Source organism: Microcebus murinus, chromosome 23 (genome assembly GCF_040939455.1).
Source record: "Microcebus murinus isolate Inina chromosome 23, M.murinus_Inina_mat1.0, whole genome shotgun sequence".
Lineage (NCBI taxonomy): Eukaryota > Metazoa > Chordata > Mammalia > Primates > Cheirogaleidae > Microcebus > Microcebus murinus.
The window spans coordinates 33,584,841-33,603,953 of record NC_134126.1 but is presented as its reverse complement, the minus strand read 5'-3'; the positions used below and the strand labels follow the sequence as shown (position 1 = coordinate 33,603,953).

General features: G+C 41.9%; 1 protein-coding gene across 4 annotated transcripts in view; it reads left to right on the top strand.

Moving 5' to 3' along the window:
- The window catches only part of PTPRC (protein tyrosine phosphatase receptor type C), a 109,882-nt gene extending 102,971 nt beyond the window's left edge, over positions 1-6,911 (top strand). For all 4 annotated transcript variants that reach the window (XM_075996986.1, XM_075996988.1, XM_075996987.1 and 1 more), the window contains 4 exons: positions 1,428-1,550; positions 2,173-2,351; positions 3,759-3,894; positions 5,540-6,911. In XM_075996986.1, the coding sequence (XP_075853101.1) occupies positions 1,428-1,550; positions 2,173-2,351; positions 3,759-3,894; positions 5,540-5,827 (726 nt within the window). In that variant the 3' untranslated portion in view covers positions 5,828-6,911. The remainder of the gene's footprint in view (positions 1-1,427; positions 1,551-2,172; positions 2,352-3,758; positions 3,895-5,539) is intronic.
- The last annotated feature ends 12,202 nt before the right edge of the window (positions 6,912-19,113 follow it).

Genomic DNA, 19,113 nt, shown 5'->3' with positions numbered 1-19,113 from the left:
CCAATCCGTCCCCATCCAGTCTTGCAGGCTGCTCACGGCTGTCTGGGCCGCAGCAGTGCGGGCGTCACCGCAAACGAACAGCAGCCACGTTGTCGCACCGTCTTCTCCAAGAGTAAAAGCACACTTGTGTGATAGTGGGGACCCCCAGCAGTCAGCCCCGCGTGTGTCTTTTCATGCCCCCCCCCCATTTTTATGCCGTCCATACTCTGCGTTCTGGACAAGCAGGTTTCCTGGCCAAGTCTTAATATATCTTTTACATTCTTCTCACCGAATCATAATTTTGCTGATATTCTTCCGTATAACAAAACGCGCCCTCTCTCCATTTCCACCCCCCTTTTTTTTTTAACAAGACAAAACTCCTGAAAAATGTATCTGTGTCCTCCCTTCTTTATTCCAATGGAATATTTATTACCGTAAAATTCTATAGTTGGAGGAGAACCTAAGATACAATTTGATCTTTTACTTAATGACTGTAACACTTACTTGATTCTTTCCTTAGTACCTTGAGTTATTATTAAAATTTCCCTGGTGGGTAGATCTTACTTGGTTTTAGCACCTACTATATTTTCTGACAGATGTTAAACCTCATAAGCATGCAATAGATTTATGATTTATTATGCCCCTCTCTCTCTCCCTCTCTCTCCTGATCCACCTCCTCTGCACATAGAAAGTTGCTGTTTTATTTTTATGTGTTTTTCTCTTCCTTAAAAAATGAATATATGTTCAGAATTTGGAACATATAGATGCATTCCAGTCATCTTTTCCTTCATATACGTCATGAGAGCCAGGATATAGAAGGGAAGTGCAGGCAGGAATGCCTATCAGTGCCAGCAATCGTGGGGTCGTGGTTGGCGGACAACAGTTTGCAGAGAGAAGAAACCCTTTTGTGATTCGCGTACTCCTCAGACCGGCCCCTTGCTTAGATATGCAGTTAACATACGTAGAGCTGCTCATGGCGGGTTGGCGGCATGCGGAAGCAAACCCCAGGAGATGCAGCCTCATTCCTCAAGGCACAGCGGAGGGACAGTGGGACCTGGGTTATCACTGGAGGGCTCGTGACCCGACACCAGTTCACGTCGGCTGTAGATTTTGAAGAGGTGACGATAAGGGTTTGGAAAGGAGGAGTAAATCTCAAAGAGCTGCACTAGGGAAGACAGGGCTGTCCGTGGTCTCCCAGCCACCTTGCCATCTTGGGTTCCCTTTGTTTGCACAAGGAAATCATATATATTTGTTAAATGACGCTTTGGTTTGGGATTTTATGGACATATCTCAATTTTAGAACACAACAATTTCCACTTAATAGAAAAGAAGGAAGTCTGTGGGGGGGGGAAGAGAGAGAAAGAGAGAGATAGAGATTGTCTGGATACTGTAAATAGCAGATGGAACATTTGTGCGGAAGTTGTTGAACCTTCTTCTTTTTTACCTAGGAACTCTGTGCTCAGTACTGGGGCGAAGGAAAGCAAACATATGGAGATATAGAAGTCGACCTTAAAGACACAAACAAATCTTCAGCTTATACCGTCCGTGTCTTTGAACTGAGACATTCCAAGGTACAAAAAACAACTTCGGGAGTGTGTAGCGTTGATGTGATTGACCTGATAGCAAAGCTAATGTAAATTACGTGATGTGAGCAAAGCCGCCATCTACATGATGCTTGTGGGTAAAACTTTTAAGTTATTTAAATGAAAGTAATTGTGATGAAAACATGACGAAGTATAAAACAGGCTGAACTTCACTGTTTCCCTGAAAATAAGACCTACCCATAAAATTAAAAAAAAAATCCTAGCAGGATTTCTAAGCATTCACGCAATAGAAGTCCTACCCCGAAAATAAGCCCTAGTGACGGGCGTGGCTGCGCAGCGCATTTGCACAACCCGTGCATTTCGTCGTGGAGTGGGAAAGAAGACGACCAGCCCTTCCCATCTGCCCCATGGTGACAGCTGCTATCCCAGAGGTGACCAGAAAGGTGCGGGCAGCCCCACCAACAAGGCCGGCTCCCCCTGTCAGGTCCCGGCCATCCTGTGCGTGCTGCAAGCTGAGGCTTTGAGGGGAAAATAACACGTCCCCTGAAAATAAGCCCTAAGGTGTCTTCTTGAGGAAAAATACATACAAGACCCTGTCTTATTTTTGGGGAAACAGGGTAATACTCCCTTCCCTTCTTTCTGATTTTAGAGAAAAGATCCGCGCACTGTGCACCAGTACCAATATACTAAATGGAACATGGAACAGCTTCCTACAGAGCCCAAAGAATTAATCTCTATGATTCAGACCCTCAAGCAAAAGCTTCCCAAGAAGAATTCCTCTGAAGGGAGCAAGTATCACAAGAGCGCACCGCTCCTCATTCACTGCAGGTGGGTGGGATTGGTTAGCATGTGCTCTAAAAGTCATCACAGTGCTCAACTTCTTGGACCACATTTTCTCTTCAATAATATTTATTCTGATATGCAAAACACGTAGCCACAGGACAAACCTTGTATGGAATCAGTCACTCAGTTATGTTTCCATGGCACGATTATCATAGAAACATGATAGAAAGAATTAATGGGTGGAAGGTTGTGTGAGTGGATAGGTGGATGGATATTACATTAAATATAAACTTATAATACGTGTTGATCCACTCTATTGGGTGTCACAGGGTTAAGAGGACTGAACATTTTGCCTTCGGTAAACATAAGTTAAATGTTAGGGGAAATCTCAATGCTTAGCAACTTCAATGTGAAACCCATCATTGGATCCTCTAAACTGATACAGAAGGCAAAGATTGTAATGATATAAGTAATTCTTGATTTTATTAGCTTCTGTTATGCAGACCTTAAACTGCAGGTCTATAGCTACACCCTAAATTAAGTGACATTGAAAGAAGGGTGCATAATGTAAAAGGTCTATTGAAGTAAATGAGAAATGACAAGTAGTAAAATAAAATGAGAAATTTAAATCTAGTGAAATGCTTTTAGAATTTTTGAAAATTCCTCATTATTAACATTGGAGTTGCATGTACTAGAACCAAGCCCTTAGAGATATACCACTTTGCAGCATTTATTTGAAATTTCAGAGGTGAAATTTATGTGGAAAGAAAGCTGAAGAAGGGAAATTTAAGCTTTAAAACTATATGTGTTCCTTAGGATGTTGTTGAGTTCCTATAACGCGTCCTGCTGATAACATGTTGTTTAAATTGAATATTTGTTATGATGTTTTACGGCTCTCATAGTTCAGTAAGTTATTTGTTTGGCCTCTTTTCAATGAATAATTCCACCAGGTACCACTTTTCTACTAAGGTAGAAGTGGAAACCTTTGTAAAACATGGTAAAAGGCAAAAAAGTGAAGGAGAAGGCACCTGTGGTCTAGGAATTTACAAAATATAAGGTCTAATATTTCTGGGTCCATCAGTTTTTAGCTATGCCTTTATTTTCCCTAAATCATGGTTTCCTCATCTATCAAATGGGCGTTATGATACCTGCTCTAACAACTTCAGCTGTAAATAAAAATGCATCAAAATGCATAAAATACTAAATAGAAGTATATTTTGAAAGCCTATGACAGATACTTTTTAAACTACAGGATTAGTCTAAAATTGAAAGCGTTTGCCTAAAATATGCACTTAGCATAAATAATCTGGCTCCTAAGAAAGATTGGAATAAAATAATTATAATAAACATGAAGTAAAAATATATTCCTCTCTGTTTTTATTGTAATATCACCATTTTTAGGGGAAAAAAAACAGAATTATTTTCTTTTTTTATCTTTTCTTCCTTTTATAGAGATGGATCTCAGCAAACAGGAATATTCTGTGCTTTGCTAAATCTCTTGGAAAGCGCGGAGACAGAAGAGGTGGTGGATGTTTTTCAAGTAGTAAAATCTCTACGCAAAGCAAGGCCGGGAATGGTCTCCACGTTTGTACGTACACCTCACCACGGCTTCTGGCCTGCTCTGGATTTTCACTCTAACGGCGTTCTTTCTTCTCCTCTCCTCTCCTTTCCTTTCCTTTGATCTTTCCCCCCCTTAATCTTCCTTTCTTTCTCTTCTATTTTCTTTTCTCTCTTCTGTTTTCACACGACAATTCCCATTGAATTATTACCGATATAAATAAGAGACTTAATTTAGGGTTTGCCAGCCATCTGTGGTGACGGTTCATGAAGCGTTATTTCCTTTAAATGCTCACGAGTTTCTTAATTTCTCTTCCTTTAATTCTGTATCAGTCAGTTGTGCTGTGTAACAAGTCAGCCCTGGGTCTAGTGGCCTAAACACATACATTAGTTACAGTTCAACAGTCCCCTGATCTGCTGTGTTGTTCTACCCATCTCGGCAGGCTCCGCCAGGGGAGCCCGGGCCGGCTCTCGAGTCTGCCACCAGCTGACAGCGTCCGCTGGGCGCTGGCGGGTCTGAAATGACCTAGGCTGCCGTGATCTGCCACGCGGCTGCCACTCGGCCACCACGCCGCCATGGCCACAGGGGTGAGTGGGTCTTGTCTCACCCAGGACACGAACCGGGGCTTATGCACGTGGAAGTGGCGGTTTCAAGAGAGAGAGAACAGACTTCTGTGAGATGTGCTTGAGGCCCAGCTTGCAGGACACAAAATGCCTTTTTTCCGCTGTATTTTTTTTATTTCAGCATATTATGGGGGTTCAAATGTTTAGGTTATGTGTGTTGCCTCCCCCCCAAACCCCCGGGTCAGAGCTTCAAGCGTGTCCATCCCCCAGACGGTGCACACTGCACCCATTATGTGTGTTTATACCCATCCCCTCCCCCTCCCACCTGCCCGACGCCCGATAGATGTGATTCCTATACGTGCACTGAGGTGTTGATCAGTTAATACCAGTTCGCCGGTGAGTGCATGTGGGGATCGTTTTTCCATGCTTGGGATACCTCACTTGGTAGACTGGGATCCAGCTCAATCCAGGAAAATACAAGAGGTGCCAGATCACCGTCGTTTCTTATTAGCCTAGCGAGTCCCAAAGCCAGTCCAGATTCGGAAAGTGGAGAAATGGGCTCCAACTCCATGTGGAAGGGAGGAGCTGCAGGGCCACCTTGCGAAGAAAAGTGGGTACGGGGAGCATCGTAAGTGCTCTGTTTTTGTCATCAGTCTGTCCTGTGACATGGAAATTGTCAGGAGAACATAAACGAGGGCATTGAATTCAGCCTACGGAGGTCAGGGCAGGCTTCTTAAAGCCGGCGATTTCTGCTCTGGTTATCAAACCCTGAGCGGGCATCGGCCAAGGGAACACACACAGAAACTGGCACCCCGGGAAAAGGCGTGGGAAGGGCCTGCCGGGGGACTGAATGACCAGCAGTTTGGGGCATTTGAAAAATCTGGAAGTCAAGTTTGGAACGTCCTCTACTGTCAGCCCTTTAGAACTGGAAAGGAAGGAAACCGCTCAGAATGTCGCTTACGAGAGCACTGCAGAGCGCTTCTCCGCCACCCTGGACTTCCTCAGATAGACGATTAATTCTTGCTCGTTTTTATCTGGCGGAAAAAAAATAATAATAATAGTTTCGTCGACTTTATTTATTCATGTGATGTCTCGCTGCCTTCCTTTCGTAGGAGCAATACCAGTTCCTGTACGACGCCATCGCCAGCACCTACCCCGCCCAGAATGGACAAGTGAAGAGAGACAACAGGCGAGAGGATAAAATCGAGTTTGACAACGAGGTGGACAAGGTGCAGCAGGAGGCCAACTGCGTGAGTCCGCCCGGCGCCCCGGAGAAGGCCCACGGAGGAAACCAGGAGGCCGAAGGCTCCGCACCCACAGGCGGCCCTGAGGGGCCGGAACATTCCGCCAACGGCCCCGCGAGTCCAGCCTTAGCTCAGAGTGCGCAGGACGACACATAAATGTGGGGCATCTCAACACCTTACGTTTTCTGTTATTTCTATTTTTCTAGAAGCAGGAAGGGGAAAATACATATACATTGGAATATTCACGAAATTTGTAGGAAGTCTCTGTTTTATTACTGTGGGAACATATTTAAGATAGTTCTGTCGAAACGGTTTGTACAGTCCTGTGCTAAATTTTAAAATTTTATCTATCATTTGGCAAAAACAACTTTGTAGTCTTTGTGTGTGTGTGTGTGTGTGTGTGTGTGCGTGTGAGAGAGAAAGAGACTACTTTTACGTGAATCTAAATCCTCTTGCTAAACTTTGCCTTTTTGTGTTTGTAAAGAAAAAAACACATTTTCTATGGGGAGTGTTAATTTAGCTATAAGCAGCTATTTTTTAGATCAAACTGTGTATTGAGCTTTTTGCGAGAATGGAAACATGTACATTTCTAGAATGACCTCAAGATGGCCTCCTTGTTCTATTCATATATATCTTGCTTGTAGTTCACTATTTTACTTCTAGAGAGAGTATGTAAAAGTGGTGTGCATTTGTGCATACCTACTGCAAGAAAGTTAACTAAATTGACATTTGGAAATCTTACACTCCAAATATCAGCATTTAGTCCAATTATCTTTTTAAGTGTATTTAATCTAATTTAAAGATTTCACGTGAAACTTCATGGAGTCTTTGTGGTTTACAATTTTGCAATGTGGATTATTCTCTGTATTTTGCAGTATGGATTATTCTTTGAAACTCATTGCTTGATACTTTTGACCAAAACTTATGTGTGTTACAGTTGAACTTAAATAAACATATTTAAAATAAACAATGGCAATATAGATTAAAATCCACTATATAAAAATAGAAGCATACAGATGTATTTGTGTTAAATATTTACACATAAAACCAATATAGCTATTTGTATGGACTTCAACATTGATATGAGAGAGAAATATGCATATTTTTTCCATGTTAAAGTCCATCATTAACTTTCATTGCAGAGCATTTACTTTGAATTTCTTTGATTGCTTAGACGGCTTTTCCTGGAAATTGATACCAATAATCACAATAAAATTCAATTATCTTTGCTTGTTTATAATATAGTGTGTTACATGTTCATATATGAAATATGTATGTATGTACCTATTAAAATATAGGTTTAATGCAACTAATAACACACTTTCACAGGTCCCAGTTATTTTTAAAGGCCCATAGTCTAATATTGTTTAGGATCTAGAATAAAACTCAAGAATAGTGGTATTTTCCAAGCAGTAATAGAAACAACTCCTTTTGGTAAATTCCGTATCAGCTTATTACATTGGTCACGCACTACGTTTAGTTTGGTTTGATTTTTCTGTCTTCACTCTCCTGACAGATTTTAAATGTCTTAACTACACAGCGTCAGTTGCTGTCCATTCAACTCACGTTTATTTTGTGTCCCTACTCCTAATTCTTTTATTGTTATAACACATAATATTAGCAATTAATCTCTACACTACTACATAGTTCCTTGCCATTCTTTAACAGATAAAAAGAGGTAAATTTTACCATGAAGCAACAGTTTCTAATTTGTGTCAAGATTACTTACTCTAGCTTTGGTTGATGAGAAAACAGGAGTTGAGAATCACCAATCACGGTCACCAGAAGGAAATGAAGCTCACTTCACTTCTCTCCGCAGCCATTCAAATTTTTGTGCCTTGGTTTCTTCTACTGAAACGTGATCAGTTGCCATTTACTAGTCACTGTCCTTAATCTTTGCAGTTCTCGTGTTCAGTGGACCAGTAGTAGGATGTGCCTATTTTATCTGTGATTTGCTTCAAATTACAAGCAACAGAAGTTCTAGATAATCTACAAGTGAAGTTTGTCTTCAGATATTTCAGCTGCTATTAACTTCTTTCAAAGACGATGTCGTCTGTTTTAAAAGCGTATTTTTCCACTTTGAGAGTATTCTTCCAAAGACACAGAATAGAGCCATGGTAATATGGTAAATAGAGCCATGGTAATTTCTATTAGTTTAAGAAGCAAGCTGGAAACATTCTTTTTTTTTCTTCTACAAATGGGGAGGTGTCGTAATGAGAGAGCTAAAGTAATGAGCCTCCGTGAGAACATGTATCTACCAGAAGGTAAGATCCATCTCACTAGAGCATGGAATTTTATGTCTATGATTTTAACTTAAAAAATACTATATGAATTATAGACCCATGTTTATGGTTAAGGAGTACATTCACGGGGGGGGGGTGTCACAAGATATAAAAGATTTGTTTGCTTAAGTTTGGTATCACCATTATTAATTCCAAGACCAAGTCAGAAAAATTAAGCAAAATATTCCAACTTAAAAAAGTCTGATCCATTTCCATTGTATGTTTCCTGGGCAAAAAGAGACATATTTCTTTTAAGGTTTGTTTTATTCCTGGTATCACAATTCATTGTGAATAAAATTTGCATTTAGCAATCTTAAAACTTCAGTTCCTAAAGCATTAATTTTGTACATAGTGACAAATAAATATTTGCAGAAAAGAGTTAATACATTTTAATATTTCCTGGCAGTGGTAAAACTGTGTGAGTAGCTGAATACCTCCACCACGTTAATTTTAATTGTGTTAAGCTTCCGCTCAAATTTACAGTGAAGTTTTCATATCAATTTTTGCTTTTTTTTCTCTAAAACATTGATTATGGAGTTTATTCTTTCTTACAACTAGTGAGGGCTGATCTTAATTTTAAATTTATTCCGGAGATTTGTTATGAAATAGTCTCATAGAACCATATTCGATGTAGATAAGTGAGTGGCAATTGGCCCTAGCTAATTGCAATACGTTTCTTGATGTGAAGACATTCAAAAGCGCAGCGTGGAAGGAAATGAATACCTGTGGAAATGAGTAGAAAGGATCTGTGTTTCCACTCTCTTACTCTAATACTACATCAAGAATGATATGAAGGTTCTTCAAAGAGACACATTCAAAATTGGGCTTTTTTTAATTTTCTGTTTTAAGTGAAAAGATTTACTCTGCTAAGGATCCTTTTTATTTTGTATTCATTCTTTTATAAATTCATTCTTTCATAAATCTCTTTACATTTTTTCTTTACATTTTATTCTTTCCCTGACTCAAAAGAGAAGTTTAAGATTACTTAACTCAATGTTAAGATTATTTACTCTAGCTTTACTTGGTGAGAAAACAGGAGTTGAGAATCACCTATCGTGGGCACCAGAAAGACTTCATTTTAATTAACATTTTTTTTGGCAATTAAGAGCTTTTAATCATTTATAGCAAGTGAATTTTGTTTTTGCTAACATCCCCTAGAGATGAACTCTTCTTTCCACAAACTACCCATGGTTAGTTCTTCATGACAATATGAAATTGAGTTGTCAGATAAAACACAAGGCGTCCAGTTCAATATGAATTTAGAATAAACAAGGAATACGTTTTTAGTATAAGCATATCCCTGAAATATTTGGGACATACTCATACTGAAACATTATTTCTTGTTTATCTGAAATTCAAATTTATCAGGGCATCCTATTTTTGTTTATTCAAAATCTTGGAACTAACCTGGATCTACTATGTCTATTTCACTTAAAAGAAAATTTGAGGGATCAGCTTTGTAAGATCTGTAGATGAAAAGGTTAAATGAAACTATTTAATGTGCAAATAAGAACTTTTAAAAAAAATCAATGCTGACTTAAAGAATATGCATCCTATACCATCACTTATGAATAAAAATAATAATCATTGTTAGAATAACTAACATTTATGGCGGCATAAAACATGCCAGGTATTTTAATTGTTTTACCTGCATTTGTTTCTCAAGACAAATTCTATATCCCATATATTCTTATTATCTCCATTTTATGGAGGAGGACTGAGGCTTAGCAAAGTTCAGGATCTGGTCTGTTATAAAACACATCTAGTAAGTGAGAGAGCCAGGATTTGAACCAGCTCTTTCTGGCACTATAAGCTGTTCTCATAATGTTCTGCTCTTCTGTCCCGTGAATGTCAACTTTGTCCATGTGCTTTGAAAACTTAGTAGAGAAAACAACTATGTTCTGTCTTTATTTCATGATTAAAACAAAAACGAAGAATTCCGCGTGCCGTGTGCTCTGAACAGCGCCGCACTACCTAGTGAGCCTGGCTGGGCTCACGGCGCTGAAGTTATTACACAAAAATAAACACACCCTTCAACACCCATGGGGAAGGATTGTCCTCCTAATGCACACAAACAAAGATCGCCTCGTCACTAACGTGAGTGCCAGGAAATAAAACGTTACAGTAAATCACAAATGCCATCGCTCCACCGTCCCACAGCTGGGTCATCAGAACAAGTTCTCGCTGTTTGGATCACATTTCGGTGCGGTTTGTGGGAGGACCCCTCGATCAGCATTTAAAACAGGTTCACACGGGGCACCATAAAATGCAAACCACACGGGTGGGGAGCATGACTCGCGCTGTCTATCCGGGCTGGCACAGTGAGCCCAGTGGGCTCCCGACCCAGCTGTCGGCCGACTTGGAGTGCCAGGGAACTGGAAATGGACTTTCTGTGCAGAGTGACGCACGCGTTTTCCTCTAGAAAAAACTACTGCTTTCTTGATTCATATTTACTCTTTTCACTGCAGTGAAGGTGGTACCCTCTGGCACATTTTTATTTACTTTTCCAGGAAAAGAGAAGTCGTTGGATCCAATACTATCTACCATGCACGGCAGGCAAGTCAGATCCTTAGAAGCTGGTGTCTTGTCAAAGAATACAAATGTGGTCTTGGGTTTTTAGGGGCTGTGTCATCTCAAATGGCTCTTGGTGCACACCCGGTGAAGTGGGAATAGGCTATGGCACCAGGAAAGGGAATAATCGGTCCACGGTTAACAAATGTGATGGAAGATGGGCTAGAACCTGATCCCCGGTAGAACCTGCCCTCCCTCTGCTGGTCAGCTCGGGTCTAGCGTAGGCCAACGTAGGCTCAGCCCACTGCCCGCTAAGAATTTTTATGAGTAAGCAATAATTCAGACTTTTCACTAACTGAGACTATATTGTCCCTCAGGAATTATATTTTGGGGCTTTTATTATATGTTATGGCTTATAAAACAGAAAGAAAAGGATGACTATATTTAAAAGAAATTGATTTGTAACACATCTCTTTACAAAGGACCTTCCATTTATATTTAATTATTCGTTTTCATTGCATTGACAACCTAAAGAAAGAAATGAAAGAAACAAATAATATGCAGAAGATTCCAAGCTAAAGGTTTGGATCTGTATGAAAAACGTAATTAGCAGAAATACAAAACTAAACTTTCTCCATGGCCATCTGAGTGAGGCCCGCTTTGAGTTGTTTCAAGTTGACTTGGCAAATAAATCTCCCGTCTTTTTCATGCATTGGGCTGGATCCTCATAAACAATAGCGTAGACCCATTAGCTATTTAAGGCAATAATCTGTGGAATATTTTAGCACTGGTTAGTTTGACATTAATCTTTAAAAGCATGCATTTTTTTTAAAAAAAAAAATTCTACACTATCCTCTTCCCATCCAGATGCATAGTGATTAGGTTACCAACTCTTTGATAATCCATCAGATCTTTGTCCAAAAGGCTGAATCTTGACTTTGATCCCATACCGTCTTAGAGCATGAGGTGATCCTAAGTGGCAACTCTGCATCCATCCTAAGGGAACACAGGAGTGCCATCAGGGATAACACTCACCGCCACACACAAGGAGCAATCTTTGTTCAGTAGCTAGAGTCACGTGAACATGTGAGAAGATGCCTGACAATGATGGAAGCACAGCAAACTTTAGTCTGCATTTTTCAGGAAGTGTGCAATGTGTCGGTTTCCCTTAGGACAATTTACTGTTTCTCATCTGGGCTCACAGTCGGTTTCAGCTTTCTAAAATACCCTCTTAAATGAAACAAGTTGTTTTTGTAAATAAAACATGCTTTGGCAGTTTTCTCTTTGTTTAAAGTTGCATTAAATCATGGAAGTCAAATTTCTCTTTGATGAGAGTCAGTGGGAAATAAACTCTATTTGTTCTTTCAAAAGGTAGCAAAATATTTGTTTCCAATTTAAATGCAGGAAGTTGAGGAAAGGTCAAAATCAGTCACATCAATGACAACTTGAGTCAAATTCCTAAAACCCACTAGGTTTCTCTCCACAGATTTGTATGGAATGTTTTAATTCAAGGCCTTATTGCCATTCAGAGAACATACAGATTTCAGAAGGAAAATCAACCCTGTATTTACACAATGTTAAAGAGAAAGATTAATTTCATTTAGCACTGCAAGATGACACATTTTGAAAGCTACTCATTTTTTAGCATAATTCTATGGAGATTTACATAGGAGACATCTTTCCAGGAATATTAGCTGAGATTTACGTTTTCTGATTCTATGTCACAGCTGAAATTATTACAAGTGTCAGACGTGTTTTCATATTAATTTTTTGCAGAAGAAGAAGAAAAACCTGGATACAGCCTGGGATTTCTAATTACTGCATGGAAAACTCTGGTACCCATCTTGGCTCTATGTACCCACCACTCTGTGCCCTGGCTTCTGTTCCCCGGGCAACAGCATCTCCAGCTCCATCTCCCACCGTGGCACCAGCTCCCCGCTGTGCGGACAACTAAGCTTCTGCAGGTCGGGTTTCTCCCCTCACCTCAGCTCCCACTCCTGCTGCTGCTCTGCTTGGAGACACTATTTTTAAAAACCTAATGTACCTGTTGGCACCATTAGGTGTGAAGGGTTCCAACCTTGATTCAGGACCATGATGTGGGGAATAGATCTTTATCCTATTTTCAGTGGATCTTCTTTGCTACGTCCCTTACTGTTCTCCCAGATTTGAAGATATCCATGGCTACTATTTTCATCCAATGCCATTGAATCCTTTACATAAAAAAAAAAAGACATTCACCTGAATTGGTTTCTATTTAAAAACATAATCTACGTCTACTTTTCCTCTCCTATTTCAGAAGAGATTTCCCTACCCTTTATCAAGCCAAACTCTTCATCTGTGGTCTTCACCTTTCTTAGAATAAATATTGCTTTGTAAAATAACACATTCTTATTATATAAAATCAAGCAATACAGGGAGGTGCCAATGAAAAAGTTAAAAGCCATGCTAAATCCAACTGAGAAGCATTCAAAGGAGAATAGAGAATTCAGAGAACAAGAACGATGTATGAACGGCCCCGAACACACATAGAGAGGCACAACTTCACTCATGTAAGAGGAATGCCCATTCAGACCACACTGAGATAACCATTTTCCGTGGTGAACATACAAAAGCTTGTCCTCATCCTGTTGTCAAGGTTTTGGGGAAATAGGGGCCCTCTTAATCTCACCAGCACAACATAAGCAACCCTACAAGGGCCAATACGGAAATAGCTATCAAGTCTACAGATGCATTGTCACTTTTACCTGGAAACCCTACATCTGGTGAGTTACCCTCCAGAAATATCTATTCAGGTAAAATACCACGTGTAAGAATTACTTACTACAACTTCCCTTGAGGTTGGAAATTATTGGAAACAACTCCAGACGCCATCTATAGGGTGTCTGGTTAAGTACGCTACGGTGTCCTCATCCAACGGGATGGTCACGCGCTCACCTACGGGGGCTCGAGCCGGGGCGGGAGTTGTGCATCTTGGCACACGGGCGTGAGTCTTAAACTGTGAATCTGTCATCCGTTTGAAACAGTATAACATTCTTTAAAATTCTCAAACACACTTTAAGATATAAACATCATTACATTTTGGTGAAAATTATTCTAGTCATTTCTCCATACATGGAAGGAAGGAAGGAAGAAAGGAGGGAAAGAAAGAAGGAAAGAAGGGAGGAAGGGAGGCACGAACATAACTTTTATTTTATGTTTTATTTGTTGAGATTTTTTTAAGGAGAAGTTTTATATTCACAGGGACATTGAAGGAAAGGGACGGAGACACCCCACACCCCCTCTGCCCCACACATGCGTGGCCACCCCCACAACTTTTTTTTTTAAGTATAAATTATATCAGCCTCAAGTAAAACACCTGCCGTATACATTCCTCAACTTTATTACCGTATGTATGATCTCAACCAGGTCACCCACAGCTAAGTTCTGTCTTTTAGAATACATGTTTGCCTATTCTCCCAGCTCCTAGAATTCTTCGTTGCTCTAGTTCCCTCCCCGTACCGGTCATTTCCTAAATCTCCTTCTTTGCATACTCTAGCGCCTGTGTCTCACCCTTTCACCCCTTTACTTCATCCTGACGCACCTTAACCACTTCGGAGCGGCGCTCCCCGGCCGCGACACCTCGCTCACGGCGGCGACACCTCGCCCACGGCCGCCACACCTCGCCCACGGCCGCCACACCTCGCCCACGGCCGCCACACCTCGCCCACGGCCGCCACACCTCGCCCACGGCCGCGACACCTCGCCCACGGCCGCGACACCTCGCCCACGGCCGCCACACCTCGCCCACGGCCTCGACACCTCGCCCACGGCCGCCACACCTCGCCCACGGCCGCCACACCTCGCCCACGGCCGCCACACCTCGCCCACGGTCGCGACACCTCGCCCACCGGCCGCCACACCTCGCCCACGGCCGCCACACCTCGCCCACGGCCGCCACACCTCGCCCACGGCCGCCACACCTCGCCCACGGCCGCGACACCTCGCCCACGGCCGCCACACCTCGCCCACGGCCGCCACACCTCGCCCACGGCCGCCACACCTCGCCCACGGTCGCGACACCTCGCCCACCGGCCGCCACACCTCGCCCACGGCCGCCACACCTCGCCCACGGCCGCCACACCTCGCCCACGGCCGCCACACCTCGCCCACGGCCGCCACACCTCGCCCACCGGCCGCCACACCTCGCCCACGGCCGCCACACCTCGCCACGGCGGCGCTCACGGTCCGCAGGGCGGCTGCGCTGTGCGTGGACCACGAGTCCGTTCCGCTCTCGTGTGGTGAGGAGAGCTCGAAAGCACTGAAAGCTTGTTCTACTTTGCAGGCAGCTTTGCTCGTCATGTGAATCAGAATAGGTAACGTATACATACATGTTTTCATGACGTTATTTTTAAATGTTCACAATTTTATTTCAATAAACGAAAAGTTAGAAAAAGTCATCCGTGGCCGTCGCCTACAGTCGACGCTGGTCCCGAGGTGGTTAAGAGATCTCGTGCCCCAACGGGCTTGTCACTTGTGCTTCAGGCACCTGGGACCCGGCGGGTTCTGGGGACGTTTTATGGAAAGCGTCTTAAGCAGAAGGAAGCAAGTCTGTGGGGACCCGTGAAGTCCGCTCAGGCCCCATCCCGAGAGTGGCGTTAGGCTCCCGCCAGACGCCGTGGCGTGGGGAGGGGGCCCGGCATGGCCAGGGCCAGCCGAGGGGCCTCAGAGAGGATCTCACAGGGACAGCTAAAGGGAGCCGAACACGCTTGGCACCGCTGTGGTCCTGTGGCCTCTCCGTGTTGAAGATGCTTGTCCGGGAGGGGCTCACCTGGCTCCAGGACCTCCTGCCCGTTTTCTTGCCTTATCTAAAGATAATTCCACGTTCTACCTACCAAGTTTTAAGATAGGAAACGAGGGTTGCTTGAAAGTAGCTAGTAAAATATGAAGCCTGAAGAAGTCTCCACTGAAGTTTTCTCCTTCAGGAATATGCTAAAAAAAAAAAAAAAAAATGTGATTAACTTCCTCGTGGGTGCACGTTGAGAAATTCCATCTCACCTAACTAGACAGGTCTCATCATCACGGCACAACATTTAGTTCAAATAAAGTAGTGACGCACACATTCTACAGGGACCTAGTGACGTGGCTTTATTACCGAATGGCATCTAAAACATGGACACTGTTCTTCCACAGGATTCTGTGTGTTTAAATAAGTGACGCATGTGTAAGTACGAAATAGCTCATTTTCATAGAAACAAGCTCAAAAATAAGTGAATTTTACCAAAGGAAACTATAATTCTTATGTAGTATTAAAAAAAGAGAAGTGCTTTCTTTTCCCACTGTGAAAAACTCTCTGAAGTTGGGCTGGCCCATTATAGAGAGCAAAGTAGATAATTATGTTTAATTTTGGTAAAATAGTCATATTTCAAGCTGAGATTCTTCTTAATGATGTACATCTAAAGTAAAGTTACCGACACAGAGAGCAACACTAATTCATTAATTTAGAAATAAAACTTGGTATTTAGCCCTTTAAAAAAAATCATAATGTCTTCAAAGAAAATATAAAGATTTCCAAAGAGGCCCGGCTGTGGGCCCCTAATGAAGGTAGCACGGCAACCCTGGGCCTTGTTTACGTACTCACTTGGTCATAGTCTTCAAAGGCTACAAAGAAAATATTGGAAGAAGTTTCAAAATTCTTAAACAGTTCTGACCCCGATAATTTATAATCTAGAATGTCAGAAGAAATAAGTCCCCGAATGTTCCCTAGAAAGTAAATCTTCCTTGAGTTGGCAGCTTGATTCCTATCTCAGATAAATTGACTATACCATTCTAACCCTTGCTTTATGAGAAATATAAACTTTTTAAAAAGCTTATACACTTCATGTACAATACAAATGAATTCAGTGGTGTTTATATGCTAGAGTGAGATATTCAGACAAATAAAATAGACAATTATTTCACCCTTTTTTATTACTCTAAGTGGAATGTTCATTTATTAGTGAAATAAAATATTATAAATATTCAGGCTTAAACGTGGATTTCTATAAGTTTCTCTACATAAATGAATTACGACTTACTCATTTTACAATTCCAACTTTTCCTATCTCTAAAACAAAATTATTAGTGTCTTGATATTTAAAATTAATACTATAGAAATAATTCTCTGAGCAAAGAAAATAAATCTTTGAAGACCTGGATTTTCGGTGCAGGATATTTTTTTAATCCAAGCTATATACATTTCCTTTCTGGATGAACACTGACTAAAAACAAACTTGAAAAGGTATATGTTTTATTCTACCTATTTATGCTTGTATTTTATTATTGGGTAACACAGAATAGTAAATTTCATGGGAACGATTTGTATATTCTCTCGGCTAATTTTGTTCTACTGAAACATTTTTAAATAGACGTATTTGAATGCCTTTCATCGCCTCATTGCAGAATGCAGAGTAACCACCAGGTTGCGCTAAAGCCTTTGTAATGGTTTCACTCTGATGGTGGGGGGGTTTCTAAATACTACAGCTTAAACCTGTCTATGTCGACAAACCATATAGTACGGTCATTCCTGCTTTCATCATGTTAATAGGTTTTCATGTGTATGCTGCCATTTGACATCCCTGGAACTATTCACATCTCCTAAGAACAGTACTTCCATGATAAATCAATCGTATTCTTTCTGTGGAAAATGATTTTTTTCCTATTTTTCCTATTCTATACAATCTTTCCAAGGTGGATCAGCCTGGGGTCTCCACTTACTCCCTACAGAAATCCACTCCTAGCTCACTGCTGACAGTGGGCACCCCTGGAAGTGAACACCTACAGAGTGAGAGCTTCTACATTAGATCTCTTATGTCTAGTCTTGCCAGCAATATCCCTTTCTCTGTCCCAGGTAACACTAGCTCCTTTCTAAGAAAAAATAAATTATATATACATATATATAAATTTATATGTATCGTGTTTCCTGAAAACAAGACAGGGTCTTATATTTATTTTTCCTCGAGAAGACACCCTAGGGCTTATTTTTAGGGGACGTGTTATTTTATCCTCAAAACCTCAGCTTGCAGCACGCACAGGACGGCCGGGACCTGGCAGGGGGAGCCGGCCTTGTTGGTGGGGCTGCCCCCACCTTTCCAGTCACCTCTGGGATAGTAGCTGTCACGATGGGGCAGATGAGAAGGGCTGCTCGTGCTCTTTCCCGCTCTTTCCCGTCTGCATGGGTTGTGCAGACCCACATGGGTTGTGCAGACGCTGCGTAGCCACGCCCGTCACTAGGGCTTATTTTCAGGGTGGGGCTTCTATTGCGCAAATGCTTAGAAATCCTAGTAGGGCTTATTTTAGGGGTAGGTGTTATTTTCGGGGAAACACGGTATATACTGTGTGTGTGTGTGTGTGTGTGTGTGTGTGTGTGTGTGTGTGTGCCTCCAGCTTAGGTCATTTTTTTCTTTGCCCCAAATTAGAACATTGTTATAAAAACTTTATGTATTTAACAAATATAGAAATATGTAAATATATCCCTTGAAGTTTATTTATGCAATGTACTTCTGGCTACTTGGAAGACTCAATCAAGAGTCTTCTCTGCCTAAATAATGAGGGCCCTATCAGATGGCAGATTGAGCTCATGAAAGCGCAGGTACCCCGGCACCCTCACTGAATACAGTCTGAAACAAAAGAATTAATTGGGGTAGAACTAAGTAACAAAACATAGTGGTAAATTAAATACGTCTTCCGAAAAGATAATTTAAGAAATATAGATTTTAGAAAAATAAGTATGCATAAATAAGTATGCGTGTTTGGGATTGTAAAAGTTTGAGACTGTTACAATCACTCTTGCTAGCTTCTTACTGGAAGTCATCCCTGTCTTCATGTCAGTTGTGGTCTTGTTTTCGTACAGTCTTTTCCTTGGGCCCCACGCTTATCTCTGCTGGGCGGATCATCTTCGAGGTTATGCCTCCAAAAACGCTGACTCCAAGGTCTCCCCGGACCACTCAAGAGCTGGAGCTTGCAAACTCAAATATTTATCTTCAGGGGTTAGGAAAATAACAGAAATTAATGGATAAGGTTGGTAAAATGCTAAGTAGTGGCAACTTCAAAAACATGGAAAACACATACTCCGCTCAAAAACACCCAAATTCAATTATTTTGAAAACATGGGTCTGGCCGGACAAAACTTACCAGCAGTCTGAATATTGGCCATCGGTGCTACATTTTCCCATCTTGTTCCCATTGTATGAAACTGCTGCTATTGGGCTGCTGGGCTGCTTCTCCTCCTCTGTCTTTGCCATTGTACAATGTAACTTCCTGTGTTTGTACACTGCAAGGAGGAGGAGGAGGAGGGGGAGAAGAGTGTCTCCTTTTCCATATAGGGAAACAATGACCTCTCTTGCTACTTTACACTCAGCACTGGAAATACCTCTTTCATCTGTGCTGGGCTCAGTTTCTCCACTGGACAGTTTCCTGGGCTACTTAACTTTGGCACTTGCTTATATCCAGTTCTCTAACTGCACGGCTCCCTGCCTCCAGGGGTGACTATCTCAGGAGATCTCAAACTCTCCCTGAAGGCCTAGCTTCCCAGCCAGGTGAGCTGGAGGCCTTCGCATACCTTGAGGTTGGTCCCCATACTTCCCCCAGGGCCCCGAAGCCAGAGGAACTTAGAGTCTGGTCGCCTGCGGGGAG